General features: G+C 41.2%; 2 protein-coding genes across 2 annotated transcripts in view; one reads left to right on the forward strand and one right to left on the reverse strand.

Annotated features, from left to right (window-relative positions):
* The window catches only part of LOC143346039 (uncharacterized), a 214,352-nt gene extending 199,779 nt beyond the window's left edge, over nt 1-14,573 (forward strand). The window contains exon 8 of the transcript XR_013080370.1: nt 14,563-14,573. The gene's annotated coding sequence lies outside the window, so the exon portion shown is untranslated. The remainder of the gene's footprint in view (nt 1-14,562) is intronic.
* Nucleotides 1-20,230, reverse strand: part of LOC143346040 (uncharacterized) — a 153,037-nt gene that overhangs the window by 37,116 nt on the left and 95,691 nt on the right. The window contains exon 2 of the mRNA XM_076773774.1: nt 4,431-4,636. Coding sequence (XP_076629889.1) covers nt 4,431-4,636 — 206 coding nt within the window. The remainder of the gene's footprint in view (nt 1-4,430; nt 4,637-20,230) is intronic.

Here is a 20,230-nt window from a genome sequence, read left to right on the forward strand (position 1 = left end):
CGATAGCTTTCCTGCGTGAAAGGATCGATCCAAGATGCGACGACCGGGCGATCTAGAGACGGCAATATCGCGAAAACTACCGACGATTTTAGACAGCTATACGAGAACTTAGATTACATATATAGACAACGTGTTTATTTTTAAAGAAGGAAGTGTGACAACAATTTGGGTGATATTCTTTTGTAAATGTTAGATTCAATTAAACTCGGAGGATTGGAAACATTTACAATAATGCAAGCTCTACTATTGCTGCAGAAAATTATTATATTTGTTACTCGAGTACGTTGTTAGTCTTAGAATGTTTTGGAAAGTATTGCCAAAGGTTACGGTGGGAGGTATTCTATCGGTGACCTTGAACACCCAGAAGATTCGGATCTCCCTATACAAAGTTCGAAAGCGTTTCTCCCGAAGCGACAAGCAGCTCGTGCGGTAATTTCGCGGAAAGAAACGAGACGGTAACCAGCGAGGGAAAAATAGAGAACGAAAAGGACGGTGACGTCTTTGCCCGGTGTCTTTCGTTAGCATCAGGACGGATTTCACGAACGACTATCCCCGGCCAAGATGTCGCGAAACGCAATAATAAGAAAGCTTAGCTTCTGTAGCTCTTGGGAAATTTTCAAGGAGCTCCGGAAAGGCGAACCACTTATTTACGGTGCTGATCAAGCCACGGGAGTCACTCCGGAGGCCATGCGACGACGATGGCGCTCTCTGCCCACCCCTTTCAGCGTTTCTTCGGTTTATACGAGACGCTCGAGTGTTTGGAATTTTCGCGTTTTGCACCTCGTTCAGAGTAATCACGGCCCCTAAAAGCAGTATTTTTTTTTCGAGAGAAAAAAAAGATATTGAATTCCTTTTTACAGCAGTCGTAAGATTCGAGGTTGTTAACTTCTTATTTTTTTTTATTAAGTATTTGGAACCATATGCACAGGTTTACGTGCTTCGCAATGTACAACAAAGTTCTCAAATTTATAATTTATGTCCTGTGGGGAAGTAGAATATAATTTTACATTGTCACAAAATGTTCACTAGGTTTCGTTTCGCATTGTTCGCTTTTGCAGTTTGTCATTCACGACGTGATACGTTGAAAATTATCATTTAAACACCCTTTCGTGCCATGGTTATTTTCGATACGCGGACTTAGCAGCGACAAACAGCGGAGAAACAATGGCGACCACGTAACTTCCAGGCGACGAGTGGGAAAAATTTCAGCTCCGGTCGGACGGTCCGAAAGCACCCCGGGTTCCGTGGCCCGGAAAGCTCGTTGCGGCGAGAATGCTTTGCCAGGGGATCGTGCATCAGGATCACGGCAATAAATCAGCCCCGGTCGACGACTTCAAAAATCGCGGCGGCTCGCTCGCACGGTAAATATTTAAAGAGAGCCCCGCTGGTCGAAAGAAACGTAGCACCCGGAGGGCTGACGGGCTGTGCAACGGCCCGAGGGGGGCGGAGACAGGGGAGGAATCGATGCGGGTAAAACACGGGACTCGCTTGACCCAGGTTCAAATCCACTCGAACGGAATTCCAAAGGGTCGTGTCGCGGTCGTAGCACACGCCATAAATCAGCCCTATCGATTTCTTTCGGGGGGCCGGTTCACGTACACGTTTTACCTTCGCACTTACGTTGCGGAAGAACGCTCGTCCCCGGGGGTTGAAGGGGCGCACGCTGGTAAAAAGTTTCACCCCTGTGGCGCGCGACGAGCCTCCGAGACTCTTATCGGAGCCCACTCTTTGCCACGGCAAAACATATCGTGTACCGCCTAACTTTATCGCTCGATGCCCTCGCGACACTTCGAAATTCTACGATATTTTTGATTTTTCAATAATTTCTATTTCAGTCCCTCGATCATTGTCTACGTCCATTGTTTAGCGATTTCTTTTTAAACTACGCGCGCGTCCGTCGCGCTGCAATTATTTTAACGAACCGAGATTGCTGTTCTGGAAGTGCAATTAAAAACGTACTTGTTCCGACGATTCTAATGAAAATTTCCATTCATTCGCCGCGTCTAAGATACTCGACGGAGCAAATTAATCTATTTCTTTTTCTTTGAGGAAGAGGATCTAATTGGGTGATGAGAGACTATTCAGATAGGAGGATTTCTTGCGTCATTCGGTAGGGCGAGGGCTAGCGATGGCATCGAGCGTGTCGCGAGCTGCGCGAATTTCGATCAAACACTTACGCAATTGGATGGAGATTAAATGTTAGGTCCTCTAATTTTCACAAGGTTCGTTTTTCGAGCTACTGTCTCCACATATTTTTCACTCAGTTATAACAAGAAATGGTCAATCTTTGTTGCTCAGTCAATGACTGAGTGGACTCGGTGACTCAACTCGATGATAAGATTCTAAAAACGCGCGATGTATTTCGCGCGAACCACCCAAAAAAGACGGATCCTCGACTTGGAAGGGGGGTGGGCAAAGAAACCGAGACGCCACTCTGCCTTATCTCGTCTCGCTTTCGAAACAGAGAACTGGCCTGATAAATGGACGTCGCGGCGCGTCCTTGTAGCGTCCCTCGCAAGAAAATTGCACGTTTTTTCGCAACCTCCAGCCGCGAGAATAACGACGCGCCGTCGAATTTATCAACGGTGGCGAAATCCTGACGATCGAGAATTACCGTCGGCGAATATTTGACCAGTTATGGGATCGTTGGAATTTTTGCAAAATTTCGCGATCACGATATCGTATTAAAGGCAATGGAACGAGCGCTGTTGCAATGTCCGCAAATTTTCAGCGTGCCCGACGCATTGTAACGACGACATAAATGCAACGTAATCCGGAATTTTTGCAATGCTCATGAATTTTTAGCGAATTTACGGACTCGATCATGATGATGTTACTGCGTAACGTGGAGCTTTACATTCCATTCTGCTCAAAACGGAACTACCAGGCACGTTGAATACGAAATATGCGTGTTTATAATTTTGTCAATTTGTCGTGTTATTCGGTCGGAAGTCTATTTCAAATCGTTCGTTCGTTCATCGCGTCAATATGGTATTAGAAAACAATCGTTAACTTTGGAAATCATTCAATTTTCTTGAGGGACGTCCTGAAATGAACTATTCTTGGACCAGACGCTCTATAGAACGAGATAGAAATTAACGTAATTTAATTAGAGGTAGCAAAGACGACCTACAGATACTATCGCAAGTAGAGAAGTGGAATATTGGTCAGACATAGTATTAAGTACCGCTAATTTTCAATAATGCTTAACTATTACTCACTGTATTTGTGTTGGTGTGTGAAAACACAGACGATTGTTCTGATTGTTACTAATAGGAACTAGTAAGATCGATAGAAACCACCATTGAATAGTTACAGATATTACCGCAAGTAGAGGAGTCGAATATTGGTCAGACGCAGTATTCAGTATCGCTACCGCAAATTTTCGATATAAATTTTCTCGAAAACGAAACCCTGTACGAAAAAAGTTTACTCAGCATTTTTTATTCACTTTTGCGCGAATAATCGTTCCGTCGACGTACAATTTTACTACGCTCAATATATTGGCTAATTTTCGTAGGTTCGTCGCGGTCGTTATTAGAAGTTAATAGAACGAAAAGAGAAAAAGGATTTCATCGTTGCGGACGAGATACGAAAGTGTAACGAAAGTTTTCAACTGGATGGTGCGAGTTTGGCCTGATTATAATTCGGTTTTTCACCCCTCGAATCTTCCACGAGCAGACGGTCCTGTTTCAGCGGCAGAGCACCGAATCTAACGAACGACTCGCGAACTTAATGAGATTTACGTCATAAACTGTTATTGAAGCGCTCATTAAAAGAGCTGAAGTTTAATTGCGCGCATTAATTGAGGAATCGGGCGTAACAAGCCGCGTTTTCGGCCGACCCCGATGAAGATGCTATATTTCCGCCGTAATTAACAACGTTTCGCATTAACGGAGGGTCTGCGTCGTCGCTGTTTCCGGTACGCTGCGTGCGATTATGCTACGCATTCAATTTTATAATAGTCGAGCTCACGATTACACGTATTTCGAACTCGAATTCGTTTCTATCGATACCGTTGCACTCGACCAAAAACCATGTTTACAAAGTTTCATCGTTTAAATATTATTTTTAATTCGATCAGAAACGAAAGAATTTACCTCCAACTTTACCACTTGTATTAAAATACAAATTCTGACGCGTGCTCTTTCAACTTCATTATTATATTCCTCCAAATTTAATTTCACGGAAAACTTTTTGGTTCTAAGGTTAATTTGAAACAAACAAGACGAGTACCGTTTGCCTCTAATTTTTATTATCTGTACGCGTGTGATTGTACGTCTCGTTTTACCGAGTCGAGGGCCATAAAATTCTTGGCCCTGAGGGTCGAAACGTTACAATATCGCCGGCAATCGGAGATCGCAATACGAGGCTGAGGGCCAGAATGGTCGTAAAGTTCGTTATTGGGCTAAGTCGATGGATGTACTTACGTTCACGTGTATTCCGTCCACGTCGAAAGTGCTGTACGGTGGATCCCGTTCGGGAAGGTATCGATAGAACTCTGTTCCGTCGAGGAACCATTGTATCGTGTACAATGGCAAGCCCTCCAGGTCGTAATGGCAGGACAGTGTCACTGTGTCACCCGATCGCACCACTGCTGGCACGTTGATTGTCAAATCCTTCAGCCCTGTCGCACCTGCAAGCAAACGTCGATTCTTCACTCCTCTTTTCGTTAAAAACCAGCATCACGTTAATTATTCACCAAAGACGAATTCATTGAAAAAGTTAAACTTTAAAAGGAGGCTCTTGCTGTGAATCGAAACGTCAAAGGGAAAATATTTTTAGCTTTTGAGAACACTTTTCTCAATAAATTGAATTAATAAGTAATTACTATATGGTATTTCTTATATTAAATTAATTACAATCCCTCGATGGTGCAGAAGTTTCAAAATCGTACCTTTATTTTGCATTCCCCAGCCGAAATTCATTATCAGCGTTTTATTTCGTTGCAATGTATGAATGTAAATTTGGGAGAAACTGAGTACAGAATTCGATATTTGACGTAACGGTAAATATTGAGTTGAAACGGATATCGAAACGTAGTTGGACAGACAAATTTAGACGTATACAAGGATTGCGTAAAAACGTTGAAGCGCTTTTTGAAATTCATAAAACAGTTTTCCAATAGATATTGCCTACTTCGTTGGAGCCAATCCATTTTTACACGCACGAATGAAATTTCAGACTCTTCAAAAAAATAGAATAAAAGAAGAGAATTAAAAAAAATATTTTTTTTTACAACATATAACCACAGACGAGGTATACGAGTAGACCTATCACCTAATGTATATTTTTTTCGGCCCAATTCTCTGGGGCTCTAGAGCCCCATTACAATTTCCGTGTCACTCGCAACGTTATCGACAGATTTAGAAATGAACACAAGAGGAAGTGAGACAGAAAATGAAATTACAGAAATTTTATTATTTTTTAACAGAATGAAAGCTGTACGGTCCATAATTGGACATTAATCGATTAATTTCATAGGAGTAATCAATCGATTAAGATTATTTAAAAATTTCAAAATTATTAAAATACCTAAGGATGTATCTCATTGATACGTACACCGCAAATCCTCTATTTTTTATATTAAATTGTAATACATCATTTATTTAAAAAATAACTCGGCAAAAACGTATTTGCGACTCGAAATCAGTATTATCAAAATTATCAGCCTTTGGGTGGCTATGTGGGACAAACAAAACACGCACGCTGTTGCTAGGGGTCGTGTCTCAGAGGTGCCAGAAAGGCACCGAAGGTGCTCTCTCACACTATGTCAGATCATGCATACATGAGCTCGTGGAGTTTCGGAAACCCGACAAAGGCAAAATGACGCATGCCCTCTTTCTCGATTCTCCGAAGTTGCTCAAAGTAAGTTCGGATCGTCTCGTGGGAGTCGAGAGGGGTAAAAATGATGAGAACACATAGAATTCTTTGAAATTATATCATTTATTACCATAGATTTACATGATACAACACTTTAATACGTATAAATATATTATATTATATTACATCGTGTCACAATTTGTCAGCAACGGGCAGCAGTGGCCAGCGATGGCCAGCGATGGTCAGTGATGGTCAGTGATGGTCAGCAATGGTCAGCGATGGTCAGCGATGGTCAGCGATGGTGAGCGATTGTCAGCTGACGTCGGGAGATGTTGGCAGACGTCAGCAGAGGGTGGCAGTAGCCAATAGTAATCGTTGTACGTTGCCAGAAATATAAACGGTGGCCAGCAGTGGTCAGCAGCGGTCAGCAGAGGCCAGCTTAGGCCAGGGGACGCTGGCAGAGGTTAACAGAGGAAGGCAGGAGTCGTGGTAATCGTTGTACGTTGCCAGAAATATAAGCGGTGGTCAGCAGAGGCCAGCAGTGGCAAGCAGAGATCACCAGGGGCGAATAGTAGCAAGTAGTAAGTGTTATATGTTGTCAATAGCATCAGAGGTGGTCAGCAGCGGTCAGCAGAGACGAGCAGAGGCATGCAGTGGCAAGCAGAGATCAGCAGGGGCGAACAGTAGCATGTAGTAATTGTTATACGATGTCAGAAGCATCAGGGGTGGTCAGCAGTGTTCAGCAGAGGCCAGCAAAGGCATGCACAGGCAAGCAGAAACCTGCAAAGGCAAGCAGAGACTTGTAGGGGCATGCAGTAGTAAGTATTAATCGTTATACATTATCAGAAATACCTGCAGTGGTCAGTAGTGTTCGGCAGAGGCCAGGAAAGTTCAGCAGAGACAAGCACAGACTGACAGAGATCAGCAAAGATCAACAGAGGTTAGCAGAAGTCAGTAGTAATCGTTATAGGTTGTCAGAAATATAAGCGATGGTCAGCAGAGTCCAGCAGAGGCAAGCAGTAATCAGGAGCAGTCAGTAACAGTCGCTGTATGGTGTGAAAAGTTGTCGGGAGTTCTGTACTTTTGTCAGCACTGGTCATCAGAGGTCATCAGAGGCAAATAGAAACCAGGAGTAATTTGCAGAGTTGAGTAATGAACGTCGGAAAGTAAAAAATGCCTGAGCAGTCGAGATTCGATATCGCATGCCGGTGATGCGAGGTCGAATTCAGCTATGTGAGAGCAAGAAGGATAGATTCACATTCACCGGCTTTCTCGAATCCCCGAAGCTATACGAACCGCCAGAACTCATATACAAGGTGGTTGTGCATTGTGTGTATAAGTGGAGGGGCAGTTTCCTTTGGCCACAGGCTTGTCGTCTGATAAAACTGCACTGCCAACTCACACGTATTTACGCACACACTACAGCTTTCTGCCCATCAATACTAATTCAGTGAATAGTTTTTCAACTGACCGCCATCCATGAGAAGAGGCCGCTAAAATCACCTCCGAATTTTCAGGTCGATATGGCAGTCAAATTCGACCGCGAAAGTCCATAAGGTGATAGGTCTACTCGTATACCTCGTCTGTGATATAACGAATATCCGTTACCATGGATTGGCACCGACCCGAAAGAGTTATATTACTAATTAAAATGGTAAAGCAACTAGCCGCAATATTCTGTTTTATTGACTCGTTTCTTGTTCGTTTCTTTCTCTATTTTTTTTCTCGTTTTAATTGGAGATACGAGAGAACTCTCGAGCGCTGATAAAACGATGCATAACACGCTCAGATTGTTTCTCAGCAATTCCGTGATTAGCAGCTGCACAGGGCGATTCAAAATCAGGATTCACACGGAACGTGACTTTTGTGGCTAGATTTCTGGCGATAAAGGATAAAATAAACATTGGACGATCCAAAAGACTGTCAACCGAGTTCATACGCGTGAAATGTGTTCAACTGTTAAGAAGTTTGGGCCCGAGTGAGAGTTTTAAAGGATCCAGAAGGATCAGTTTTCTGTAATGCCGCCCTCAGGGCGGTTTATTTATCGTTCTAATTAGATATTCCGGTCGACGAAGATGCTGGAATATACGACAATTAAGGCCCGTTTCCAGCGCTAATCTAATCGCGCGAGTAAAGTCCATTTAGACCGCCAAGTATCCCTTTAGAGGGATAAGCCACCCTTGGGGTATTACGCCCAGCCTGGAAAACGTCTAATCTTGACGCTCCGCAGTTTCCACGTTTACGCTCGTACCGATCCTCTCTCTCTCTCTCGGGTTTCGTCTCCTTTATAGACAATGTTTGTAGAATCCTGTCGCAGCCGAAAGATAACCGAGATTAACAAACAGCGACTACGAAAAACTTTTATCCATCGAGCACTGTATTTAGAAAACACGAAAATAGTTTTTTTCTGATTTTTAAAATACGATGCTTGATGTCTAAACAAAGGTGCTTGTAATTTTTTTGGTAAATTTTCTCGCGGCAAATTATTAGTAATTACGAAGAATGAATTACGCATGAAAATAGCCGAAGAAGCACGGTATAAATAATATTTCAATTGGATGTTTCGACTAATAATTAATTGATTTAAAACGGGACGAAGATTCTGTATTATTCATCGTTCCATATAAATTTCGTTAAAAAGCAATCGGGAATAGACGAGCAGTAGTCGAAATTGTTTTATGATTTTGATGAAGATCTCGATCAAAGGCTGCAAAATATGTTTCTTTTTAATTATTCGTCAACCGTTCGTTGTGTTTTAATTAAATTATTTAAACTGTTCGGTAATTGGGTTTGACCCTCTTCGGTTCCTTATTGTATTCTGGAATATTTTTCTATATTAGTTCCCTCAGCCTCATATTAAATTTTGCTTTTAAGTTCAATAACTACAAACTAATTGTATTAGCGAGGAAGAATTAATTTGATTTGCATAGCTCAAATTAAATTAATTTGAGCTATGCTTATTCAACCAGTGTTAATCAATTTTAATTGAAATATCATGGTGAAGGATTGAATATAGAAATTTTTTAGTAATAAAATTAGACTTTGACTGACAGGCTTTCATGTTCATGGCGAGTCGAACAAGCGCAGGGAATTTATTTTTGGACTGTGTGTTTCCAAGTGTTCATGCTGCCACGAGAGAGTTTCCAATGAACTATTTTAACGCTACATTGCATCGCCTGGATTTCTCCAGCGGATGCTTTCTCGCATGATTTTATTGAAACGCAGTCTTGTTTGGCCCGCCATTTCTCCGCAGCTTTATTCTGTTTTCGAGTAAAAGAGGATGTCTAGTCGAACAGATGCATCATAATGCGATGCATTCTTCAGTTCGCCTCTCTGCGTTCGCTCTTCCCCCTAATATCACCACTCGTCGACAAGGGAAAACAGTACGGTGCTCGTCGAAACTTATGGTCGTTCCAAAACCAATCGATTTTTCACTATTCTTTTCAGCTCTGTTACAAATGATTTACACAAGGATGAAACGTTGATAGAATAAAATAATTTCTACTGTATTTATCAGAGTTTCTCCATTGTAAATTTGTCAGATTTCCCCAAAGCGAAAGGAAACTTTTAAACAGACGAGATCCACCATTATCTGACAAACTTTTTTAAATATGCAATGGGTTTAGAAGAGCTCAAAAGGGGAGGAGCTAATAAATAACTCGAAATTTCGAACAGTATTTAACGTTTTCACCATTGTTGGTGAATTTAAGTTTGTTAATACGCAAAAGTTCTCCAAAAAAAATGGCTGCGATCGTTCGTATCATAAATTCCGTCGTAACGGCGATAAAGAACGAAGAAAGACGAGGGCGCAGATGTTCTATTTCGTTCTCCACGGTTTTCTTTTTGATCCGAACGACGGGAACGGGATTCGTCGGAGTCAGAGATCGATGGAGAAACGGCAACCAGCGAATACCGATTCGCGAACAGCTTTCCTGGATGCTTCGGGGCAGAACCCTTTGGTCACGTTTCGAAAGCGAAAGGAGAGTTGAGCGACCGATGATTGGAACGATTGGAATTACAGCGGGAACGTTTTCCGATCGACACGTCCACTTCCGATACAGTTGCACTTCTAATTATTGTTCTATCGACGTGTCGGCCGATAAAATTGGTTCAGCGATCGATCTTTCGTGCTGGACGAAAAAAACCTAGAGCTGTTCGAATATTTTATAGGAATATTTGATAATCCACTGCTTAACAATCGTTGCTTGAATATCTTTATTCAAATAATACTATTCGTGTATCACTGACGATCGAACACAATGTGATCGCATCCCCTAAAACCGACAGGAAATTAAATAATTCTCATTTCGTGACAAAGTTGATCAAAATATTTGTAAACACCTCTGCATATTATCAAACAAATCGTGACTTTCTTCATTAGACCCGGTCGTCCAAGGATCGAAATTACGGGGGATGGGATAAATGTGCAAAGTTTCGAGCTGGACGACGTCACAGTTTGATAAAAAAAAAGTCCCATAAAGAAACCCTCGAGAGGAAAGTACACCCTTAAACGGTTTAATCGCTCGGTGGAAACTTTGGTGGTCCTAATCTCGTCTTTGCGGCGAAACAGTCGCGTCGGTTTGCTAGATTCGAGCACGGAAGTACGTTCGACTCGATTATTCGCGAAAGTTCGTTTCGACGAGACTCGGGGGCGAACGACCAGAATTCCCCCGCTTGATTGCCTTTTTTCGGTCATCGAACGTTCGAAGTGGCGCGAAGAAAAACAAGCGTTCCATCCGGCTCGATTGCAAGATAACCCGTTCTACTGGCCGTTATTCTGATCGCAGGCAAAATTTTCCGCGCGCTGCTCGTCGGATAAACAACGCGGAATTGGAACGCGGTAAAACAGGGCCGAAACGCGCTCGCGGTTCGCCGCATTCGTTCGTGTAACATTACGAAGCGTCCGGTGGGGATGGAATCCTCCGTAACTATATAATCGAATAGAAAATAATTGTTGAAATTGAATTAACGGAACTAATGTGCAAACTTATCTTGAAACAAAAAATAAGTAATTTAAAAGCTAAACTATTCGACCTTTAAATTATACATTTCAACCCTTTATAATTATGTTTGATAACATCGATATTAATAACTAGATATAAAGTGGAAGATAAATTTCAATAAACACAAATTGTCAATCGTGCTCACCCCAGAGTGAAATATTGTGAAATATTTGTTTTAGTAGGATTAGACTTAAAGAATGTATTTTTCAAAACGGAAAAGAGGAATTTTTATCGCGAATATTTAAATATTACCCGTAAACACGGGTATCGTTAATCGGTTCGTACGGACCAACAAAAAATTACCGACGATGTATTTACAAAAAGTTTCAAACGTGTTTTTCAACTAATTGGCGGTAAGTGGAAAACGAACAAAACGACAGTGGAATTTTGATTTTCAGTCAATTATCACGTGCCTGAAAGCTCTCATCGAAAATTCACTTCCACCCCCCTTCCACAGCGTTACAAACATTTTTCGGATTTGCAGTCGCAAAGGGAATCCTCCGTTCGAACCGGTAAAAATCGATTCGTTGTTGGAACTTCGGTTCAAACAGTTCGTTTACTTAAAAATTTGGAATTGATCGAACTTTATTCGATTTCGTGGCGCATAGCTATAATTGTATTTAAATACTCGCGATGTATTTGAAAAATATAGTAGTTTGAAGTCTGTACTGTAGCGTTAATTTTATTAAAGTATGTATTGCCTAACGTTGAAAAATAGTTTGTCTTGTAGCTTCTTTGGTTATTGGGTATATCGCACTTTCGATTCCTATACATATTGAATATAAACAAACAATCGATCACGCTGTCCGTTCGAAATTTACCCAGACCGATGAATACTATTATTAATTTGCGGCATGCCACACGATCAAATTGCGGCTTTGTAATATTCAAACTTCCGAAATGCGTTGTATGAATATATAATTTCATAATTTGACGACACACACCGTCAGTGAAAATCATATTAACTTTCATCGGTTTGGAAGACGCATTCTGGAAGTTTGAATATTACGAAACCGTATTTTAATCATCGGAATATCGCTAACAACACGTATTTATCTAATAGCGACACTGTACCCCATTAATCTTGAATCTAAGGTGAAAGCATACAGGGTGTTCGGCCACCCCTGGGAAAAGTTTCAATGGGGATCTCTGGAGGCCAAAATAGAACGAAAATCATGAATATCAATTTGTTGATGGAGGTTTCGTTAGAAAGTTATTAACGTTTAAAGTTCCGCCAGTACTGAATTTTTATCTCAAAAATGCCCAAGATTTCGGGGATATGTCTATTCACCAAAAATAATTGTAATTGACCCCCACAAACAAAAATATTTTTTTTAGAACGATTTGAAATTTTTCAATTTCGCCGAAAAATTTGTCCACCTACTCGAATTTTTTTCTCGAAAATGCGTAGGATTGCAGGGGTATGTCTATTCACCAAAAATGATTGTACTTGACCCCTGCAACCAAAAATAATTTTTTTAGAACGATTCGAAAATTTTTTTTTTTGCCGAAAAATTTAGGCACCTACCCCCTGTCGATTTTTCTTAAAAATTCGTTTTTCATTTTTAGTAATTTTGTTTGACGCCCTACAGAAAAGTTGTCTAATACTTTTTTGTAGGCACCCATGAGCTCTACTTCAGAAAAAAGTTTCATTGAAATATATTCACTATTGTAGGAGTTATGGCTGTTTGAAAATTGGACCATTTTTATGGGGTTTTTCTTATTTTTCGGGGTCAAGGACCAACTTTTTGAATATTTTTGCGACTTGTACATATTCTCCACCAAAATACGCGTAGTTTGCTTTTTCAAACATTAAAATCGTCCAATCTGTTCAAAAGTTATGATGTTTTAAAGATACGCATGAAATTTCAGTGAAACATATCAACGCTATGGTCAGACATGCAATTTTCGGTAATGAATTTTTTTCTCGAAACTGAGTAGGATTTCGGGGGTATGTCTGTTGACCAAAAATGCTTGCAATTGACCCTTGCAACTAAAAATAATTTTTTCAAGACGATTCGAAAGTCTTTTTTTTCACCCAAAACTTTCAACACTTACTCGAATTTTGTTCTCGAAAGTGGATAGGATTTCGGAAGTATGTGTATTCACCAAAAATGATTGTAATTGACCCCCGCAACCGAAAATAATTTTTCCAGAACGATTTGAAACTTTTTAATTTTCCCGAAAAATTTCTCCTACTGATTTTTTTTCTCGAAAGTGTGTGGGATTTCAGGGATATGTGTATTCACCAAAAATGATTGTAATTGCCCCCCGCAACCGAAAATAATTTTTTTAGAACGATTTGAAATTTTTTAATTTAATTTTTTAATAACTTTTTATCGAAGCCTCAGTCAAGAAATTAATATTCTTGGTTTTCGTTTTATTTTGGTCTCTAGAATCTCCCATTAAAATTTTTCCCAGATGTAGCCGAACACCCTGTATAATCAATCGATCGAAATTATAAGCATTCTTCTTTAAATGTTGATCAATTGTTTAAAGGATTAATCAGTTTTCCGTGATTCCCAAATAATTGTATCTTGTACATTATCTTCCATGAACACGGGAGCAAAATTGCGTTGATGTTTTCTGATTTTAAAAAGTGAATAAAGTTGGGGGTTTTCTTTTAATCTTATGAAATACAGAGTACAGTCGACCAACGCGTGAAATGGTTATGTTTGAGCCGGAGTCCAGTCTAATTACGTGGATAATTATCGGGGCTGATTGGTGGGCGGCGTTGGTGTGGCCCGCTAATGAATATGGATAAATCGTAAGTGGTCCCGATATTGGTTCCCAGCGAAACGGTCTACGTTGTAATATCGTTGATTTATGGAATCAATGTTGGGAGTTCGTATTTACTGTCTGCAGAAACACTTAAAATCCTTAAAAATTCTGATAGCTTTGCAGCTGTTTCTAGAATTAAATACTTTTTGAATATTAGTTGCAGGTGTTTCTAATTATATTTATCACGAAGCATAAATCTTATAAATAATTTTTCTACAGAGTATTCTAAGGTACCAAATAAAAGTGCATCAATTTTGCTTAAAGTGCTCGAAGCGAGTGGGCAAAGTGAATCCTTCGAACGCTAGATTGACAACTCGATTAATAGTTTGCTCAGCTATTGCACGAATGTTTCATCCAGTTTACATTTAATTATTCCACGAACTTGTTACGTTTCCGTTGATAAATTAATACCCGACTAAAAGTATCCACGTTGAATAAAAAGCGGAATTACGAAATTTCCAATCGTGGTGCAATGGTAGTTGCGAATAGTTTAACATTAAACCTACCGCGACCGGTTGAATGATTTATATTTTTTTGTAAAAAACTGCAGAAAGCGGCAAACCTTCCTCTTTAAAATGGTTTTCGGTTTTTGTCAATCCGACTTTCGGTTTCGGAGATATCGCAATTTACTGTTGAAAAGTCGACTGAAATTGACCTACAAGTAGTTGGTATCAAGTTTTACAGAGGCTCAAAATGATATGTTACTGGTAATTCGAGTAAACTAAGTTACGTTACTCGGATTAATCGACGAGTTCTGTAATGCAGCAAACGTAATTTTTGTGAAGTTTCCTGGTAACTTGCATGAAACGTAATTAACACAATCTAGAAACTCGCGATGCTTCGTTGCACGCTCTGCGAACATGTAAGTTCAATCAACGCAGTAGAGAAATTTACGAGATGCTTCGTGTATAAAGTTAGACAGTTATAGTCGTCCTCTATTCATCCAATGTAATAGTCGCAAAGTTTGGTGCAACGGTGTTTGGGGTGCAAGTCTATAATTCAACCAATTTTCAACTTTTGACAAGGCTTCGTGTACAATTACTATACTTCACACCGACGAGAAATTTTGTGCTGTTCCCTGGTTACAATGTTTAGCTTAATATTTTGCGAGGAAGAATTTAGTACTTCTGAAATATGTCAATATTAGTTGATAGGCTATTCTATTATTTGAAAATTGGAGTCAACAATTTTTCAAACTCAACACTGACTATATCCAAACGTTTAGGAAGAACGAATTAGCAATTTATAATTGAAAATTCTATAGAAAATATGGAAATTCTTAATTGGAGATTTGAACTTTATCAAGTACGTAATCTTTATTGCATCTTTTTTCCAAAGAACTTAATTTTCTAAATAATATCATGTTAATTGTCTTTGCCCGATCAGTAAGAATTCCAAACGACTTTTATCTATTATTGTAATTCCAAATATCTATCCAACCAGTTCCGTTTAATTAAAAGAAAAATAGAGGCCGATGATTCGAGCGGTATCGAAGAAAACAGCAATAATTTATTTAACCGAATTCTCCAATGAAAGCTAATTAGTTTCGTCCGAGCGCCACGGGCGAAAGTCTGGCCCCAATTAATTAATTCGCGCCGGAGAAGTAAGCGCGACGAATCGAATTCGATCGTTCGAGTCCATGCCTCTCATCGACGCTGCATGAATCGCGCATTAATCATTCGTTATACAAATTACGCGGATGTCTATTATTCGATCTATATAAACATTGCATAAAATGACGGCCGAGCGCGATGTAAAACGTATTAGCGACTGACCATTCGCGCGTAATCAAACAAATCGAGCTACAGGGACGCGTTACAAGCACGCCCTAAACGCGATATAATTACGCGGGGTCGCGATATCCATTTCGAGTCGAGCGATCGTTAACACATAATCACGGGCATTAGTTCGACCGCGCCGATGCATAAGCGAATTTTATCGCCGGCAGGCTCGGGGCCCGCGGACAATCGCGATTCCGAGCCCTCTGAAAGATTAAACAACGTGGTAGCGTTAACTCATTCGTTGTTAAACAATTTTTCACGGGGCCAATGTTTTATTTCTTTGGACCATTGGGAGCTACACAATTTAAAAACGATAGGTATCGAATATTAAGTAGTTGCAAACGAAATGGCCTTTCTTCGCAATTCAAATTTCCCGCCTCTACAGTTCGAATACTCCATAGATAGTATCGTATTCGTTCCACTTGAAAGATATTAAAAATAACATAATTCTCATCAACAATTGTTCCCACAGTTATCTGTATCCAAGTGCAACAGTATTAAAATCCCCGAAAGATCGCTCGTTAGACTCAAGTTTCGTTCTCGCTGGACCGAACTATACATCCCTATCTTTCTCGGCTGGAGAACGAGCGAATAGTTTAACGGGGTCTAGAATTCGAGCAACAAGTAATCGCAGAGCCTCAGGAGAGTCGCGAGAGAAGAAGCATTCGATTCGAAAGGACATTATCGTGTCTTCCGTTTCGACGAAAGGGCGCGGAGGAACGAAACAAGAGAACGTCCTCGGGGTTTCGAATGGCGGAAAGTCGCCGTGAGAGCTCAGCCGTGAACTTTACGCGGTAATCCCCGGCACCTGCGACAGTTCTGGGCCAAATTCCGTCCCTTAGGCTCGTGGCTTAACTCGCGCTACAAATTTCTGCTCGAACGCCGATCGGGGAGGTCCTTAAGGCGCGTTACACGCGATACCGCCGGTTACACGATCGGTTCCGACCTGGTAACTTCGCAGTTTACATCCCCCCGCCCTTATCGCGCCACCCCTCGAGCCGTCCCAAGTACTGCTAATACGAGCCTAACCGTTCGTTCGGTGCTCGCGATATATTCTGCATTCTCGACTACCGCGATTATCGCGTTGCGTGCTCGTGACTCGCGTTCTATGCAAAACTCGAATACAGGGAACACTGAACTGCTCGTAGAATTGAATAAATTGATCGCCTTAATTATTTTCTATGATACTATATCAGTTTTAATGGTATCCTTTCGATAGCTGCGCCCAGAGAAATCTGCAAGTTAATTATAAATTAAATTCTGAATTTTCTTTCAAAGGTAATTATCAAAAATTCGAGTACCAGAAACACTGAACCGGTCGTAGAGTCGAATAAATTCATCGCCTTAATTATTTTCCATGGTATTATATTATTATATAAATTAAATTCTGTGAAAATGTTTCTCTTCAGATTTTTAGGAGGAACACCGCTATTATATTTCAAGCCCGATACAACGTTTTCAGAGACACTCGGTGACGGGGATTTTATTTGCCCTCGAGTGGAGTTCGTCGCGATTCCCGCGGATGCGACGAGTTAATAGAATTTCATTGGATGACCGAGGCGGGCCGAAAGCCTCTCGGCTCCCTGATCGAATTAGAAAGAAAAAGAATTGACAAAACTCGTTCATTGGCTCGCCTGTCGAGAGCCTCCGGAACCGGAAGCAAATTTCATTTTGCAAATGTGTTTGTTAAGATCTCGCGAAGGCTCGCGATACGAAGTTAAGACGACCAAAGTGCGGTAGTTTTTAATTTCACGCTGGCATCTGGGCACCTGTCGATCACTACCAACTATTTTATACAATATTCATTTTTGATCAATTTGAAATAAAATTGGCTAATCATCCACGGTCATAATGACGCTTACAAATTTCATTAACATTGATCTAGACCTCTGTGTAGAGACATTCGAATAAACATAAAATCTGTATCGCTTCGATAGAATCGTTTATTAATTTCCACTTTTCACAAGCGTCCTTCGAGAAGGTTTCGAGCCCGAAAGAAACTCAACGGTGGATAATTAAGAGAATCCGTTTCTTCTTGTGGACGCGGGACGCGCGTACCTCCGGGAGATTTGCTCTGTCTTTAACAGGATGGATTCTCCTCTTCGTCATTGGTAAGGAATTCGGTGGCCATTCGTTTCCTCCGCTGGGCGAAATCCTAGCAGAGAAAGTTTCCGGGTCCGTAAAAAAAATTATTCTGGGAGGGATTTTTCTTCGCGAAGTTATTGCCGTGAACGGAATGCCCTGAAATTCATTAAACTCTTACGTCGTTTGAAAGGGGACGGTACCCGAATGGAAATGCCTTCCCTTTGTCGGCGAGAACCGGACTTATCGCGAGAAAGTTTCATCCGAATGTTATTCGATCCCTTTGAAGGACGGATCGCCAGGTCTTTGCCGCACGCGGGAATATTAAATCGACGCGGCCAATTTGCCATCGTAACGGAAGCTAACCAAATCCTTTCTGTTTCCGGCTTCCGCGTTTCCGTAGCTTTTGCTCTCCTTTGTCGTCAACGTTTCGGGGCGCGGGCGCGCGCGGAGAGTCATTATCCTGAATGAACGGTATTCCTGCAGAAAATATAAAACACGTGGAGGTATTCTGCATGAAAAACTGCGTCGAAAACGTAGAATAAAGATTCCCTCTGGGTGGCTTCGTTTTCGTGAAAATCGATGTCGAACATGCGCGAGCCGTGGTGCGCCGCCCGATACTTTCGATCCCGATTTACCGCGAAACGGGGCCTCGTACGAGAAAACGTCCCCTCGCGTTTTCGATTTACATTTTCGCCAAGTATCGTTCGCCGTCGTTACGTCCCGCGGTGCTCTATAGTTTTCAATGGCCCGCCGTTACTATTCTTTTACCGCGTCGCGTAAAAACGCTATAAAACCGCCGGGCACCGTCGCGTTACCCCGACAGTTCGTCGACGAGAGGGATCTTAATTTCTCGATGACGGGCCGCGCGATTCGCGGGATCTGCCTCGAACGCTTCCGATTGTCTTACCGTTGTCGTTCGCGTACGCTGCCCAGAAAATAATCGTTGCTTTTACGAGGGCTCTGCGAGGACGACTTTCTTTTACATCTTCGTGACGCCGCCATTGTTCTTCGGACGGTCGCTTAAAACGCCATTGTCTTCGACTGCCGCGGACTGATTTATTCCGCCAGCGGGGACATAAAAATGAAATAAAAAAAGTACGAGCATCCTTTGGCGCGGTTCCGTCGTAATGGTTCGTCGTTACGCCGGCCCTGGCTCGGACGGAGAAGTACCGATTCGACGGCTGCAGACGTTTGTCAACGATTTGCGATATTAAAGCTACCACCTGGACGACGCTGGTAAAAACGGGGCTCGTAAAGCAATGATTAGTCGCTGGATAATGGGGTTGAAAGTGTATAACGATCTCTGGAAAATGATAAATTAATTGTGCCGCTCCGTTAGTAGAACAATTTGTATACCACTGGATAAAGATAAATTTTTCGTAAATGTCGTACAATTGAGAGAGTGTCTTAAATTGTCGGGAGATAATTTACTCGACCGCATGAAAATCTGAAAATTTTTCAATAGTGGAAGAATGGTTTAAAATGTATTTGAAATGGGGAAACGCATCGTCGAGGTGGTCATTGCGTAATCACCGACCGAGACCAGTTTTTATCGGCGAGTTAAAGCAAAAACTCGATCCGCAATTATGCATATTATCTTCGTCCTTAAGGAAACGTTAATGGTTGGAGTGTTTCTACGATCTTCACGGTTCTATTACGGTGCCATTAAGTCGTTCCGTGTACGTTCTCCGCTAGATCGTCGCCTATCTCAGGCTGCTTCTATCATTCCTTATCGTAACCAGCCACACTTCCTGAGATAAGGAGAAAATAATCACGGCCTTCGCGATATTCCCAGGACGATGCATTTCTTTTTCACCCGGCTCGTCGCTATTATTCTCTGGAGTTTCCAGGAATTTCTTAAAGTCGTTCGCAGCTGCGAATGCAAAGAATTTAATCATGAACGAACTTCTATATTTCATAATCTAAACTTTGACAAGATTCATGGCATTGTCGTCTTTCCTTCAAGTCCATTTTCCATCGATAAATCAGCTTTATTCGTAAGTTGAATGTATCTGAGGTGGACAGAATTTAATTCTGCCCAACTTTTCGCATTAGAATTTCTCAACAATAATTTAAGAAATATGTTCCACGTTGAATAACTCGAAGTTTTGACACCAAACGAGCTTCCTGGAATGAGCCGGAAACGACCGGTGCGAACGATGCCTGAAACTCGATTCTCCTCCCGGCTTCGATAAAACGTTCTTAGCCAGAAGCTCTTGGGAACATTTTTTCTCGAACTCTATGCACGTTCACAATGGTTAGGTCGTTAAATATATCGTTGAGAAGAACGATCAGGTACACTTTCCACGGTTTTCACGGGCCAGTTCTTTCCGCGCTGCAGCCAGATAATTTCACGCCGGGAATTTCGTTGCCGAGACGCGCGATACCGTCTTGAGTGTGCCTTAATTGCGCGTTTCTAATTACTCGTACGACTATGCCGGATACGTTCCTGTGCCTGAGGAGGTCTGCGTTCAGGCGTGTTTACGGTAACTTCGTTCGGGGTGTTTGTACTGCATTAAATCACTAACGGTTCATAATCATGATAGTCGTAGAACTATTTTCTCAACATTCTTGGCAATTCTCGTTACTAGTCAGAGCTCGATAAAATATTTCAAACGCTACTTTAAATAATACATTCTTCGCGATTCAATTTCAGAGAATTCAATATTTTCATTTGTAAAGTTAAAATCGTAAAGTAAAATATTAAAACTAAAAGATCTTGCAATCCAAGCAGACGACGGAATTGGAGTATTATAT

Source organism: Colletes latitarsis, chromosome 10 (assembly GCF_051014445.1).
Source record: "Colletes latitarsis isolate SP2378_abdomen chromosome 10, iyColLati1, whole genome shotgun sequence".
Taxonomy (NCBI): Eukaryota; Metazoa; Arthropoda; class Insecta; order Hymenoptera; family Colletidae; genus Colletes; species Colletes latitarsis.